General features: G+C 44.5%; 1 protein-coding gene across 5 annotated transcripts; it reads left to right on the forward strand.

Moving 5' to 3' along the window:
* Positions 1–1,345: 1,345 nt before the first annotated feature.
* Positions 1,346–14,735, forward strand: LOC120802128 (glycerophosphodiester phosphodiesterase domain-containing protein 5-like). 5 transcript variants are annotated; one of them, XR_005709194.1, is made up of 17 exons: positions 1,349–1,540; positions 2,765–2,983; positions 3,936–4,039; positions 4,685–4,859; positions 6,469–6,528; positions 7,021–7,119; positions 7,217–7,310; positions 8,202–8,347; positions 9,259–9,341; positions 10,351–10,501; positions 11,128–11,352; positions 11,938–12,095; positions 12,196–12,343; positions 12,976–13,058; positions 13,240–13,319; positions 13,825–13,960; positions 14,393–14,735. XR_005709194.1 is itself a non-coding variant. In XM_040149619.1 (16 exons), exons 2-16 carry the CDS (start codon positions 2,810–2,812, stop codon positions 13,902–13,904), a joined length of 1,860 nt encoding a protein of 619 aa, XP_040005553.1. In that variant the 5' UTR covers positions 1,349–1,540; positions 2,765–2,809; the 3' UTR covers positions 13,905–14,008. The 5 variants fall into 5 exon arrangements, 4 of the variants coding, with proteins under 4 accessions (XP_040005556.1, XP_040005553.1, XP_040005555.1 ...); XM_040149619.1 differs by lacking the exon at positions 14,393–14,735 and having other exon boundaries at positions 13,825–14,008; XM_040149621.1 differs by lacking the exon at positions 14,393–14,735 and having other exon boundaries at positions 1,350–1,540; positions 4,766–4,859; positions 13,825–14,008.
* Positions 14,736–14,906: the final 171 nt, after the last annotated feature.

Below are 14,906 nucleotides of genomic sequence, written 5' to 3' on the forward strand. Positions count from 1 at the left end.
GCCGTCTTTCATTTCAAATCCGTTGTGGTGGTGCACAGAGAGAGGAAGGTGGACGTGGCCGTGATCGTGGTGATCGGCCCAGTCCAGCGGGCGTCCCGGCCCACTGTGGTTCTGCGTGGCCGTCATCTCCCTCGCGTCCCGTCTCCATCCTCAGCTGACGGATGCAAAGGTGTGGCGGAGAAGAAGTTAGAAGATCCAGTAAACTCCAAATGCTGACTCTGCAGACGACGGAGAGGATGGGCAGAGCAGCGGAGTGGGTTCAGGACCACAGCTCCCAGTGAGCCCAGTACAAACACCAGTCAAGTTTTTTTTTTTACGGAATAAGCAGTAGGCGGAAGACTATAGGAATCTAGTCTGAGTTTCCTTGTAATTGAATTGTGTAAATAACAATTAGATTATAACGTTTAAAAGAAATATGACTATAATTCATGTGCCGGTGCTTCTATTCCATGTACTGTTCTGCGAATCATCCTAGTTGATTCAACCTCTGTTTACTACCGGACCCGAGCAGGTTTTCATCAATATAGAAAAAGGAACTATACTATGCTATAGATAACTCATTTATCCGGGTACAAAGAACGTGTCCCTGATCACCAGAAAGGGTTCAACCTCTTAATGTTATACACAGACTTCCACATTATTTGATTTAGAACTGCACTTTATTTGACTCCGTGTTTGACTTTTTTAAATTTAATACAAAATGACAGCAGTGTTTCGTCTCGATCTGCTGCCGATTTATTTATAAAAGGTATGTTTATTTTTTTAAATCCTTTGTATAAAGATATTTTTGACTGATTTCACGTCCTTTGACCACAGCTGGTCGCTGCTGCTCATTGTCATCGCTGCATTTCTGTGAGCTGCGTGTTCAATGACCGCGCTTGTCTGGGATTTATAATTAAAAAAACAAACAAGGTGGAAGTTGAAAAATCCCTTCTCACCTGGACTCACCTGGTGATACAATGTGATTGCATCACCGTGGCAACAGGTGGCAGTCGGTGATACGGAGGCGTACTGTAGGGCATCAACAGGAACGAGTGTGAAGCAGGAAATAATTTACAATACACTCATTTCCGCGAAAACTTTCAAAATAAAGCAGTTATCGTGGTTGGATTTTGTTGGAATACACCTTTCCAAATCAAATGTGTGTCACAATTGAGTAAATATTGATAATAATGCAATAATGTGTTTTGTGCTTTCTCGTCAGATGTCCTCTGTGCATTATGATTCGCATTGTCAAGTGGAAAACAAAAGGTTGAAATAAAGCTAAAATTCTACAGTAGCTATTTCATGACTGTCAGTTTAAGCTACACAAAGGTGTTAAATTTCTACTCCAGTATTAAAAAAAACCCCAAAAAACTTTGGTGCTGTTTTTTTGAAGGCAAAGCGTTTTATTTCCTCTGCCCGTGGTTAAGTAACTCTAGTCGGCTTCACACGACCTCATCAACTGAGGCCACTTGCCGCTGGTCGATAACCGAGGACGACCTGCGCACTGCGGCTGCTTTTCAACCGTTTCCCCGCGGAGGAAGGAACCAGCCTGGAGGTAGGACAAACAACACGTCGTTATTAAAATCATACGCGGCGACGGCCGAGATACTGGAGCTGCTCGGGCATGGATGCGTTTTCAGAGACGATCGGCTTCATGCTTTAGCTCTGACCGGGTCTCAGTAGGTCCCGTTCTTTCCTCCGTGCTCAGGGTGTCACCGAACTGCATTGTAAAAATCTGTCATTTTGAGATTATCACGCTCGCTTGCCCAGGTCGGATGGCTGATCATATTCGATTAAAAGTTTTCGCAAATTATTCGGCCCCAGTCTTCAATTCGGCCCCCATACAAGACAGGAATGAAGTTGCAAACCGGATCTGGAAATTTATTTCCCAAATTGGATGAAACGATTCGCGATCGTACGCGCACGGATTTTACCAGCATGATGGAGGTTTATTAATGCTTAGTGCCATCCTGTTGATGCCGAAAAGCAAGGCAGCAAGGAAGCGTTCATATTTTTAACGTCCCGTTAATACGTTATTTCAACGGACTCGTATCTTATACTGTTATTTCTGTAATCAACTGGTTATTTTTCTGAGTTTTTTATTTATTTATTTTATTCGTATAGCACAGGCGCCACCACGGGAGGACACAAACACAGACGACCCAGTTACAATTTGCCTCAACAGATCTGTAAAATGCAATAAATCGCGGCTCCGTTTAAGTTCACGTCCTGCTAGAAACCAGGTTTTCGCCGGCGGTTCGTGCCTCGAGACTGCGCAACGCGCCTCCGTGCACCTCGTGTCAGTGCCGCTGCGTGCGAGCCCGGCGGATAACTGCGAGTCAACTGTACCGTAACTCTAGTTTCAGTGCACGGCCGTCCGAGCTCGTCCTCTTGTTCCCCGGCGAAGACAGTGACCCCGAGACACACCCGAGCTGACGAGGTGCGGGCAGATCTCAGACTCTCCTCCTCTGCGCGCGCCGCCGCGGAGCAGCTGGGAAGACGTTTCCGACCACGAACTGTATGAACCCACAAGGACAGCTTCGGCCTAGTCAAAACGTGGACTCGTGGATGCCAGGGGTCCACGATTAAAAAGACGTCTCGGGATTTAACACTCGTCTTTCTGTGTGCGTGGTTTTTCGTTGCAGAGCGGTGTCGGTTTCAAGCAGATGTTCCCAGACTTATTTATACTGCATCAGTGTCACAATGTCGCTGTAAAGTCCGTAGACCGTCGTGGTTTTTTGCATTGGGGATTTTTAGTAGGTTTCTGTTTTTCCCCCAGGTGTCTCTGAGCCGGATGGAGGGTGCGTCGGGGCGCGTGTGAGCCATGGCGTCCGCGTTGCCCCGGCTGCAGCTCGGCCGGCCGCGCGGCCTCCGCGCCCAACTGCTGCGGCGCTACGAACACCGGCCCCTGGTGTCGTGTCTGGCCGGTCTGTACGGCTGCCGGTGGAGACGCCACGAGGGGAGCTTCACTCAGCCCGGAGGCTGCTGCTGCAACAAGGTCAGACAGCAGCCAACGCACGAGGCGCACAGGCCACATCTGGCCCAGTCTGTGTCCTCAAGTCTCTTAATCTCAGGGCCGGATCAGGGCCGGAGGGGGGTCGTCTGTCAGCCGGTTATGACCAAGTCATATAAACTGGGTAATCGAAGTGAAAGGATGTAAAACCTAAATATGACCCAATTACATTTTCTTTTGGCTTTTTTTTTTTAAAAATTAAAATGAATTAAAAAAAAACAAAACATTTTTTTAAAAAATTTTTTTTCAAATCACTGCCTTCAGATTCACTGATGCGCAGTGGTGCTGTTCAAACACAGAACACAGAATTCAGACTCGTCTGGCCCAAGTCTTACACACCCTGTAATTAGCAACGACGCCTGTCACACTTTAAACCAGGAGCCAAACGGAGACAACCGACTAATGAATCCTTGCAGGGGGACATAAACTATTAATGCGGGCTGGAAGAAGGCAGAGCAAATCAATGAAAACAGTGACATGTAATGATCCCTTCAAGGGAAGAGGGGGTCGTTATAGCTCATTGTTCCCCCTGGTCTTCTTTTTCCACAGGTATTGTAGTTCAGCATCTTTGCATCGGCCTGGCTATCAACTTATGAAGTAGAGGCGGTTTTCAGATAAGACGGGGCTTCAGTTAAATACACTTGCATGCAGTGACCGGAGGTTCTGCTGAACCGATGCTGTGCTCGACGGCACACGGCGAGGCCAGAGCTCGTGGTTCTGAAGTCGGGTCACGGTCCTTGCAGTCACAGTTAAGCCAGAGAGGACGTGTCCTGTTTGAATTCCTCTTCCTCCACAGAGGTCAACAATCAGTCTTGGTCATGGAAACCCGGCGGTAAATGCAGGAGGAGGGGCCTTTTTGCCCTTTAAGTCATGCTACGTGTCAAAGGGCAGTGTGACAGAAAGCTTTCTTTCCTTTTCTTGTTTCTGTTGCCGACAGTTGGAAGGTGCCAGCTTTGTTCTGCTTGTGGCGGCTTTCTGCCTCACACTGGTGTTCCTCTACTTCTGGGGACAAGCCATGAATGACTACAATGACTTCGACTGGTGGGTTGAGTAATACTTGCACTTGTTGTAAGGTCCATTAACTGGGTGTGCATCCGGCAGATTGCATGTGTCAACACTGCGCACATAAACATCCCTGTAGCCACGACTACCATTAACCTAGAAACAAATATGATAAGACGGAGACTGTCCTTCTTATCATATTCTTTGTTAAGACAACGCCAATGATTTAACTTTGCACATCCCTACAGACCATTTGTGACAAATTGGTGCTGTTGAATCAGATCTATTTTCCCATTTTGGTCCTTACACAGTCCACATCGTGCAGTCTCTCTAGCCCTAGCCCTCATTCATTCATTTTTCATAAAGTGTGTTTAAAAACTTTGCTCTGTTTTTTTTTATGCTCCTATTGGATCGCTGTAGTTGCGACGTGGCAGGACGCGAGGGAGAGAAAGATGCAAAAAAGATCCCCAGCTGGATTTGATGTTACTGTTAGTGGTCAGCGTCTTAACCCCTAAACCGGGGGGGGGGGGGCAGACAGACGCTGTATTTCTTTAACAGTTGGGAGTTGGCATCTCTTTGAATTTTCCCAGTTTCCATTTTATCTCCTCTGCAGACACATGAAGACTATGTGTCTCTCTCTCTCTCTCTCTCCCTCCCTCCCTCTCTGCACGCACTGGGCTTCAGGCCACTTGGTTCATTGTTGCCCCCTGTTGTTTTCGCTGTAGTCCTCCACTGTCAGTCACCACCAGTCTTCTGGGTGTGCAGGTTTAACTTTGGGAACCTGGGCTTCTGGTTTCCCTGGTCTCTGGTGCTGCTGGTCATCGCTGCAGGCCTCTTCACCTACATCACTGTGCTCATGGTGAGATGCAAACACAACACTGAGGGTCTGAGTGACACAGGGTTTTTCTGATTAAAGCGCATTTGTACCACAACATTTTGATCAGATTCCTGACGTAACCACCACAACATGTAATTATTCTCCTGAGTCCCAGTGGACGTAGTGTTATTTTAATTGTTTTTACTGCCCAGTTAAATGTCATTAAATTAAATACTCAGTACTTTAGTCTCTTTTTATGGGTCAATTAATACATTTTTTCTATATTGAATTAAAATTGTCCAATTAGATATCAATTACTCAAATGCTTTATATTTATTTCCTTGACACTTGTGGTCCTCTATAGTACAGTAATGTTTCTTTAGCATAAAAATGATCAAGTTTAAAGACACAAAATATTTCAGTCTGCTTTGAAAAACCTCAACAAATACAAGTGATCGATTTTTTTTTCTTATTTTGTGTGTTTTAGCTAATTTTTTATTAAAATTGTGGCTGTTTTAGTTGTAAGGAATATTTTTAACATTTGGGAAATACGCTTATTCGCTTTGCAGCAGGGAGTTAGATCGATGTCACTCACGCCTGGAGGCGGTTAGCTTAGCTTAGCATAAAGACTGGAAGCAGGGGCAGAGGTTCTAAAATATTCCTACCGTCACATCTAAAGATCACTGATGAACACGTTGCCTCTTGTTTGTTTTAATCTATACTCACAAACAAACAAGAAACCCCCAATAGTTTTTATGGTTTTACAGGCAGTTACATGCTATATAACTATTTATTGGTGAACAACCGCTGGGATTTACTCGCGGTCATTGTGAGGTTCCCGGCAAAGATACTGCACAGAAATACAGCATGGACAGAAATAAATTATAGTTATTATATTTGTGTTTATGTACAAGTTGAACAGAAAAAGATACGACATGCTAATTAATGAGCTTTAGAGCCATTAGGTGTAATGTTTTTTTTGTTTTTTACCTTTGGACGCAGCCGGCCTAGCCGTTTTCCCCCGGCTTCCAGTCTTTATGTTGAGCTAAGCTTCATATTAAATGTGACGGGTATCGCTCTTTTTTACTTATTAAAAAAAAAAAAAAAAAAGCAAATGAGAGCAACATTTCCCCAAAATGTCAAAACTGTTCCTGTAAGTGTTTCGCTACGGACCAGGAGGAAGGTTACTCTCGGCCTTTGAGCAGTTGCCAGGCAACCGGCAGGCTCCAGAAAGTAACCGCTCGTTTTTTATTTATCGATTTATTAAATTAAACAGTTTCGGTATGGCTTAAGCAAAGGACACGTATTGTGTTAATTAGTTCATTAAGGTGCTAGTGGGTGGATTTTGTGATACGTGACCCGTTTACAAGAGGCAATCAATCCTCCCGCCTGACTCTTGTGCTAAAAAGCGTACAAGTATTCTTCCCAAAAAAATGTCGAACTTTTCACCTCGTCGACGTTTGCTCGACTGTCCGCTAAAAAGGGTCCGAGTTAAAGTTTATCCGTCGGAAAAACCGAGACGAGACCTCGTCGCCCCGAGTCTCCCCCTTTACGTCGTGGACGCTGCGCGACGGTCGGTCCGCGGTGTGAGCCCCCCCCCCCCCCCCCCGGTGGGACTGACCTGGTCTGCCTGTCTCTCTCCTCTGTGCAGCTGCTGGCCGTGTGCCTGTTGTCAGAGGGCCAGAAGCTCCATTTACACTGGAGTCACAAGGTAGGGCCGCTCTCCGCCTCGTCTCGTTGCCCACAGCCTTCATGTTTTGTTTGTCTTTTAAAGAGAGCCCCACACGTTCAACGACGCCATCACAGGGAAAAAAAAAAAAAACTACTTGCCACCACGCCACAGTTGGCTAATGTTTGAAATTTTGTCAGTATTTTCAGAAGTGGAGCAACTTGCTGGAGACAGAAAAATAAACGTGTATTATTATTTCCAGAAGGTTTTTTTTTTTTAACACAGCACCACAAAACTTTGCTCTGGCTGTCCCACATGAAACCTGGAAACTGTAGCTAGTAGCGGCAGGCAGAGTTAAGACATCTCTCCAGGGCGGTTAGCCCTGGTGCTAACCCTGCAGCCACACCAGATAATTAGCCTGATGTTTGTTTGGTTTTTCCCCCCCAGTTGTAGAAGTCGATACTAATTTGCCCAGAGGGGAAAACTGGATCATTTGTTGGCTGCTGACTAGTTCTCTTTTCGCCTTGCTGTCAGATTGGCATCCTGGTGAGCCTGACTTTCTCCGTCGCAGCCACCGCCGTCTTGTCCGACCTGTGGAATAAAGAGTGGACGACATTACTCCTCTCCTTTCAGGTGACCCTCCTCCTCCTCCTCCTCCCAGCGACCCTCACCTTTTCCCCGTGTGGTTTCCACCTCTGATGCCAGCCTTCGTCTTTTGCGTCCCGACCAGGTAACGGCACCTTATTTACACGTGGGCGGAGTCCTGCTGACGACGGCGCTGGCTTGGCCCGTGGCTTTGCATTTCTTTCGCATGAGCGGCAAAGGTGAATTGAATTGGTTTGTATTTTGTTTTTAATGGCGTTGAAGGACTAAAAACCTTCCACACTGCAAAACGGTTGGATCTTAAAAGGAATAGTTTGACATTTTTTTTGATAAATGTGCTTATTTTAGGCTCAATGTTTAGTTTATTCATCTATTAAAAAAAAAAAACTGGCAAGTAGGGCTCTATTTGCTTTCTTCCTCACTTATATGGTCTGTACAGTACGGACTGTTAGCCTGGCTCTGCCCAAAGGTAAAAAAAAAAACAAACAAACCATCTTGTAGCACAAGTTTACTGATCAAAACTTCATAACTCTCGGCAAGAAGGCGAATAAATGTATTACCCAAATCTTGATCTATCCCTTAGAGTCATTTAGTCCAGAAATTAACGAACCATTTTCAACCATTTTGTGGGCTTTTCCAGTTCACTAAAATAAACCTGTGCGCACCAAGTGTTAAATAAGCTGTAACTGTATGTGGCTGCCCTCCTTTTAAATACCAAATACCGCAAGCAGGGATTCTGGTTGTATCGCCTGTCCAGAAATATCTGACTGTTTTAAAAACGGAGCTCCAAAAGCTTCAAACGTGTAGGACGATGCCAAAACCTGCGGGCCCAGAAGGGCAGGACATGTTCTGCACCAATCACGTACACTACCTACATTAACAAACATCTCAGCGAGTTTAACTTTGGAAAAATGCAATCAATGAAGCACTTTAAACTGCATAAGGCCACGTCTAGTACAACTTGATGCCGAATGAGCACATTCCCATTGTTCCTCCGTTACATCCAACCCCAAATCTGTTACCCCTGCTAATTTTAAAATATATAACACTGAATGTTTTAGTCAAACCTCTTGTCCTTTGTGTGTGTGTGTGTGTGTGTGTGTGTGTTTCAGTAAGGTGTGGCCTGATCATGGGGGTGTACCTGACCATCCTGCTTGCCCTCTACTTGGTGCCCCACGGTTTGTACTCTCCTTGTATCAAGGAGGAGCAGACCCTGGGCCCCGCGCCGGCCCTCATCGGCCACAGAGGAGCACCCATGGTGAGCAGGAGCCAGTAACCTAAAGAAGTTACTACACTGTATTTTTAAAAAAAATTCTTTCTTTTGTAATTGTGTTATCAGATTTTTACATTGCACTGGTCCCCTGAACAGAATCAGGAACGTTAAGAAAATGGAAAAAAAAATTTCTAGAAATTTAAACGGCAAATTTGAATTAGGACTGTGGCTGCAACTAACAGTTATTTTCATCAGCGATTATTCTGCTGATTTATTTTCTCGATTAATCGTTTAGTCTAAAAAAAAAATGTCAACAAAATTGTGAAAAAGTGGCAGTCACAGTTTCTCAGAGCCCACAGCGTTGTCTTCACTTTACTTGGTGTGTCCGACCAGCAGTCTACAAGCTAAAGCTTTGTAATTTACCGTCACATATGACAAAGAAAAGCAGCGAAAATCCTCAACTTTAAAGAATCTGAAACCAGAGAATACCGAGCATTTTTACTTTAACTAGAACAGTTAATATTTCTAAAACCGTTTGGAAAAAGTTGCATCTCTGCAAACCAGCAAAATGACCCGCCAGAGCAGCGAAATCATTTGACTCGAAATTTTCTTGTGCTGTGTAAGATTTTTAACCCTGGACACAGGACAAGAACCTGTGCAACGCAGTGTGATCTGAAGGATTTCCTCGGATACAGTGTGGGGCCTGGTGCTTTCGTACAGGAACCCTGCTCACATCCTTCCTGTCCCTAGATATCTGGAGCCCAGAGACGATGCTGACGGTTTAGCTCCGCACACTGTACTGTAAACAGTACTTGCAAAATGTTTACACCAAGTCAAAGAGCAACTTTCATTTTACCCACATGCGCCGACTCCTGCGTGTGAATGCACGGCACTGATTGTATCGTGAATGCGCTCCCATTTGTTATCATCGCTGATTCCTCAAACTCGTTTTGCAGCTGGCTCCAGAAAACACACTGATGTCATTTGAGAAGGCGGTGGAGGCTGGAAGTAAAGGTCTGGAGACGGATGTCACTATTAGGTCAGTCAGCAGCTGACCTGGCACACATTCATATACGTGGGTCATTATTGGCCTTTTTAATAACAACCTGACATGTTTATTGTCACTGATCAATAGTGTAGTAGTTTGTCTAACCAAGAAGACTCTAACCAGCTATTTCATTTGACTTGAAACTGTGCAATAACTGTATAATAAAAATAGTGGTATGAATCTAACAAGACTTAGTCTCTATCTAATGGGAATTTCTCAAGATTTGCAGATAATTTGCAGTGGCGGAAAGTAACTGAGTACATTTAGAGTACTGTACTTAAGTACAATTTGCACTCGCACTTGTACTTTACTTTGGTATTTCCATTTTCTGCTACTTCATACTTCTAGTCCACTACAATTCAAAGGCAAATATTGCACTTTTTAATCCACTACATTTATTTGGTAGCTTTAGTTACTTTGTGGATGCAGATTAAGAGACCAGATGTAATCAACAAATAAATTATGATGATAGGTAGAGATGAGACTTTATTGATCCCAGGGATTAAATTCACAAGTTACCCAGCCGTATAAAAAGGAACATAAATTAAACCCACACTTGCCAGCTGCATCATTAAAGTGATGTACACATTAATGGATCAATAATTATAATAAAACAGTATAAAAATACACTATTCTGAAATGTACCATTCTACATAGGGAGTTCTTTTAACTTTAGTACTTTAATTATATTTTGATGCTAATAATTTTGTACTTTTTATTTAAGTAAAACTTTTTACTTGTAACCGAGTACTTTTACACTCCCTACTTTACTTGAGTAAAAGATCTGAGTGCTGCTTCCACCACGGCAAATTGGGTATTGGACAAATTAACATTTTGACTTGATGACGGCGCTGGATGAAACTTAAGGGGTCATCAAGGTTATTCTCAGATACTCGTTCTGATGTGGAACGTGCTTTTCAAAACCGAGACCTGGTTTAATTTTGACAGATAGACACTAGATTGACACCAGTCAATGCTGTTTATCCTGTCACGGTTGTAGTTTTGATGGCGTGCCCTTCCTGATGCATGACCACACCCTGCGACGGACCACCAACATCCACCAGGTTTTCCCCAACCGGACTGACACCCCGGCCGCCATGTTCACCTGGGCCGAACTGGAGAGCCTGAACGCCGGGGCCTGGTTCCTCTCTGTGAGTCACGTGCGCTTAGACGGTTTACGCACAGGGAGGAAATACAAGGCAGCGCTGGTCATACGGAGTTTATTTTGTCTTCTCTGCCACGGTGGCCAACGCCGCACGAGCGGAGGCGGTACACGACTATTTTCACAGGCCGAACGGCTGAGCTGAAACAGTCTGTCGATTAGCTGATCGACAGAAAATGAATCTTCAGCGGGTTTAATAGTCCATTAATATTTGAGTCATTTGTGTGCAAAAGTGTACAAAAAGTGAAGGGAAAGGCTGAATACTTTCTGAAGCCACTGGACTGTCAAATTCCTTATGCTGCTCCTTGTATTTTCAGTGACAATAGTACAGTCCCAATATATTCAATAATACAGTCGTAATATAGTCAGTAGAGATGATTATGTAAGGGATATAAAGGGTTTATAATCTTTTTCCTCATATGTAAGAGAGAGGGAAACCATGTGGATCGACACAGTGGCGGCTGTGTGCACAGACGACAGTTAATTAATTGGAAACTAGCTCTGCATCGCAGCAGTACAGTAGTACCACACATTAATCAGCTAGCAGACAAAGAGCATATTGGCCAGCGTGTTATGTCACAGTATTAACGAGGTATCGATGGCCGTCCCCTCTAGCACAATCCGTTCGGCACAGCTGGCTCTCTGGGAGAAGGCGACCGACGGCGGGCGGGGAACCAGTCCGTCTGCAGCCTGCACGCCTTCCTCCAGCTGGCAGCTCAGACAGGCAAACTGGTGATCTTTGACCTCTATCGTCCGCCCAGGGGTCACCCTTACAGGGATACCTGGATCCAAGTCACTCTGGAGGTCATCCAGAACGAGTCCTCCATTCACCCCTCGCAGGTGAGATACAGCGCAGCCTCCCTTCATTCCACCGACAGCAAAGTCAGAGAAACGGTGACAAAGTAAAGACCTGGTGTTTGTTGTTGGGTCCAGGTGGCAGCGGGAGGAAATGCTTGTAAAATGTGTTTTCTGTCGCTCCTGTTTGACTGACACGCATGAAAACAGCATATCGCGGGTGGCACATACTTCTCCCCACCAGCTTATGACGATTCATCCGAGCCTGGTGGAGGGGTGGGGCACGGGCCAGGGAAGAACCCATTAAATTTTGGGGCAGATCCGGATCATTTACTATGAAGTTTGCCGTGCATTGTTTGACACCGGCCTTGAGGGAGGTCTGTGCTCGCAGAGTTCCCCTCTAGATTTAATAGTTTATTTTTTTGAACCTAACAACTGGTATGTGTCACACCAGACTCAATTAGAAAATCTTGGAAATTAACATTGCTTTAGTGGACAAAAGGTAGTTAATGACTTAAAGAGTGCATTTATTGTAAGCAAATAGTGTGGTACTTACTGTCACCATTGTGTGTGTGTGTGTGTGTGTGTGTGTGTGTGTGTGTGTGTGTGTGTTGGATGCTTTCTCACCAGGTGCTGTGGCTGCCGTCCGATCTGAGGGCTCTGGTGCAGGAAATTGATCCTGAGCTCCAGCAGACGTCGGGAAGTCAGCTCCCTCTAGAGGAGCTCCAGAGTAACCACGTCGTCAAACTGAACCTGCACTACAGCTCCATGTCCGCTGAGCTCATCAGGTCACACTGTGTGTGTGTGTGTGCGTGTGTGTGTGAGAGTCTATCAGTGATGCCCCTGGTATTTTAGTAACGCCACGCTTTTCTCCTCGCTTGCGTGCAGTGAGTACGCCGCTGTGAACATCACCACCAACCTGTACGTGATCAGCCAGCCATGGCTCTACTCTCTGGCCTGGTGCACTGGAGTCCACTCAGTCACCACCAACGCCCCCCAGCTACTCAGCACCATGAGCTCCCCTCTCTTCCTCATGGTAAGACTAGGAGTTACAGGTCAACCACAGGCCAGCACCTCTAAAGTTAGTAGTGCGACACGGTTACATTATACTTCATGAATTTAGTATTGCACTTCCACAAAGTTAATTCTTCACCTTGGAAATAGTAGCTGGATGACCCAAAAAAAACTAAACAAAAACAAAACAAAAAAAACCCCTACCTATAGGTAAGACACAGAGCTTTCAACTACATGTCACGGCCTTCATCAGCAGATCGAGCTTGCTCAGTTGTCGTGGAGATGGCTCAGTCACTAATGGTTATAGGTGGTAAATGACCAAAGCTATACACTGAAATCAGGGGGTGAGAGCTGAACTACTTCCACAGCAAGAGGGCAAACTTCACCTGTTAATGAAAGCTCAGGAAAATGCTAGTAGTAAGCAGACCTTGAGTTAAGATTTTGTGTTTTGTCAAAACGTTGTGCAAGAATTGGGCATTTTTATGAAGACAAAATGAAAAAAATGCATAGATTGTGTAACTTGTTTAAGATTGTAACTTAGATGAGGATCTGAAAATATTTTAAGACAAATTTATACCCAAATGAAGATAATTTCAAAGGGTTCGTTTACTTTTTCTCGCCACTATATGAAACGCTGACCTCTCTGTCTTTCAGAGTCCAGATGAGTATAACCTGATGTGGATTCTCACTGATTTTCTTTCCCTCGTGCTGATCGTCATCATCTGCATTTTTCACTGGTGAATATCACACACACACTCAGTTAAAAACGACGACGGTGAATAAGCACATCCTACCTGCTTAGATTCTGAATAAACTGGAGATGTGGCGGCAACTTTTCAGCCAGGCGGGACTTATTGGGTTAAAAGAATCCCGTGCTGCTGTCCGGGGTCACAGTTTTTACTTTGTGTTCGCTGGCAGGTGGCGAGAGCGAGGACTGGCTTTCTCCCCGAGCGGCAAAATCACACTGGACAACGGCACTTACAGCAAGTTCAAGACACGTAAGCCACCGTAAAGAGAGGCTCAAAGTCAGAATCAAGTTGTCAATTTTCCCGGGGCATCCACTCCGCTGTTTGTCCGTTTTATTAAAACTCATGGAAAAATGTGTCATAGTATATAATATTATAGTAAATTAAATATCTTTGAGTTTTGGACTGTTGGCAAAACAAAACTGAGAAATCTCCAAAATTTTCAGACATTTTATAGACCGAACAATGAATCTGGAAAATATGCAGAATAATCCAATTAAAATATTCGTTAGTCGCAGCCCTAAACTGAATAAGCCAATATTAACTTTAATTATGTAAGATAGTAACTCTGTGTCTGCTGCTACAGTTGTGAGAATTTCTTTTTTCACAACTGTATTTTAAGATTTTTTTCTGCTTTCCTCCAGTCACAGGAGATTCATCCACCGCTGTTGTTTTCATCCGTTACTGCTGTTACGTGACTTAAATCAAACAATATTTTGTTATTCCTCACCTCTTTGAATCTGATCCTCATTTGCAGAGATGAGTGATATATGGTCAGTCTCCAGTGCTGCCTCGCAAGCAGAGAAACCAAACCTGGCAACCGTCACGGAGCATTAACATCTGCCTCTGAGAGGAGCCAACCTGGCAACACCGAGCCACCTACTGCCCAACCTGTAAGATCTCAGTAAAATACCCTGTAAAGTCTATTTTGTTTCAATGAAATAAAGTGTTGGAAACATTTCTTCACGTTGTTAGTAGCTGTTTTATCAGCATTCTGCACCAAAATCAAATGTTCTCGTCAGGTTGAACGTTTAAGTGATTTTTACCTCGGAAATGAAAACAGTGTAGCTTGTTTTGAGCTAATTAACAGCTTTAAAGGAATATTTAACATTTTAGCCTCGGTCTGTCCAGTGGTGACAGATCAACAGAGTAGAATGACATAATTTAAGTCCTGATAAAATTACAATTAGTTTAAGGTTTTGCCCCTAAAAACTTATAAACAACCAAATAAGAGCCAATGGAAAGATCCCTCCCAAGGTGTGTTCAGTCATGGTGATGCCCCACAATGCATCCTTTCATTTTTTTTTTTTTCCCCCCACCCTCAGGGACACGAGCGATGTCACGTGAGACTGACGAACGATGCGAAAAGCGAACGCAAATGAGGGCGAAATTCGTCTGGGGGCTGTGCAGTATTTTGCACAAAAACTGACAACAAAACGATACGGTGGTTGGTCAGTGAGTTCAGAGCCTGTGGAAGGGAAGATGACCATCGTACTTGCTGAGACCCCCTGAGCTCTACGGCCCTAAACTCCAGGATTACACAGTGCATGTTCACCTTGCATCCTTTGCACCACTTCGACCGCTGGACCATTCGTCATTCTTCTTTATCCGCCCCAAACAGCTAATCGTACCATCTGTGTCGTACGTTCAGCTCAGCCTCTGGCTGAACTCAATAAATCAACGGTTCTTCCAATCATTTCCCTCTAGTCTCTGGCGTTTCCCTTCGTCTCTGTATGTTTATGAAGCAGATTTATACGGCCCCGGTATACACCTGACTCTTTTGCTCAAGTTTTACATTTTCAACTTGCACGGATGAGTCTTAGCGTCCGATGGCGCCGC

Source organism: Xiphias gladius, chromosome 17 (genome assembly GCF_016859285.1).
Source record: "Xiphias gladius isolate SHS-SW01 ecotype Sanya breed wild chromosome 17, ASM1685928v1, whole genome shotgun sequence".
Classification (NCBI taxonomy): domain Eukaryota; kingdom Metazoa; phylum Chordata; class Actinopteri; order Istiophoriformes; family Xiphiidae; genus Xiphias; species Xiphias gladius.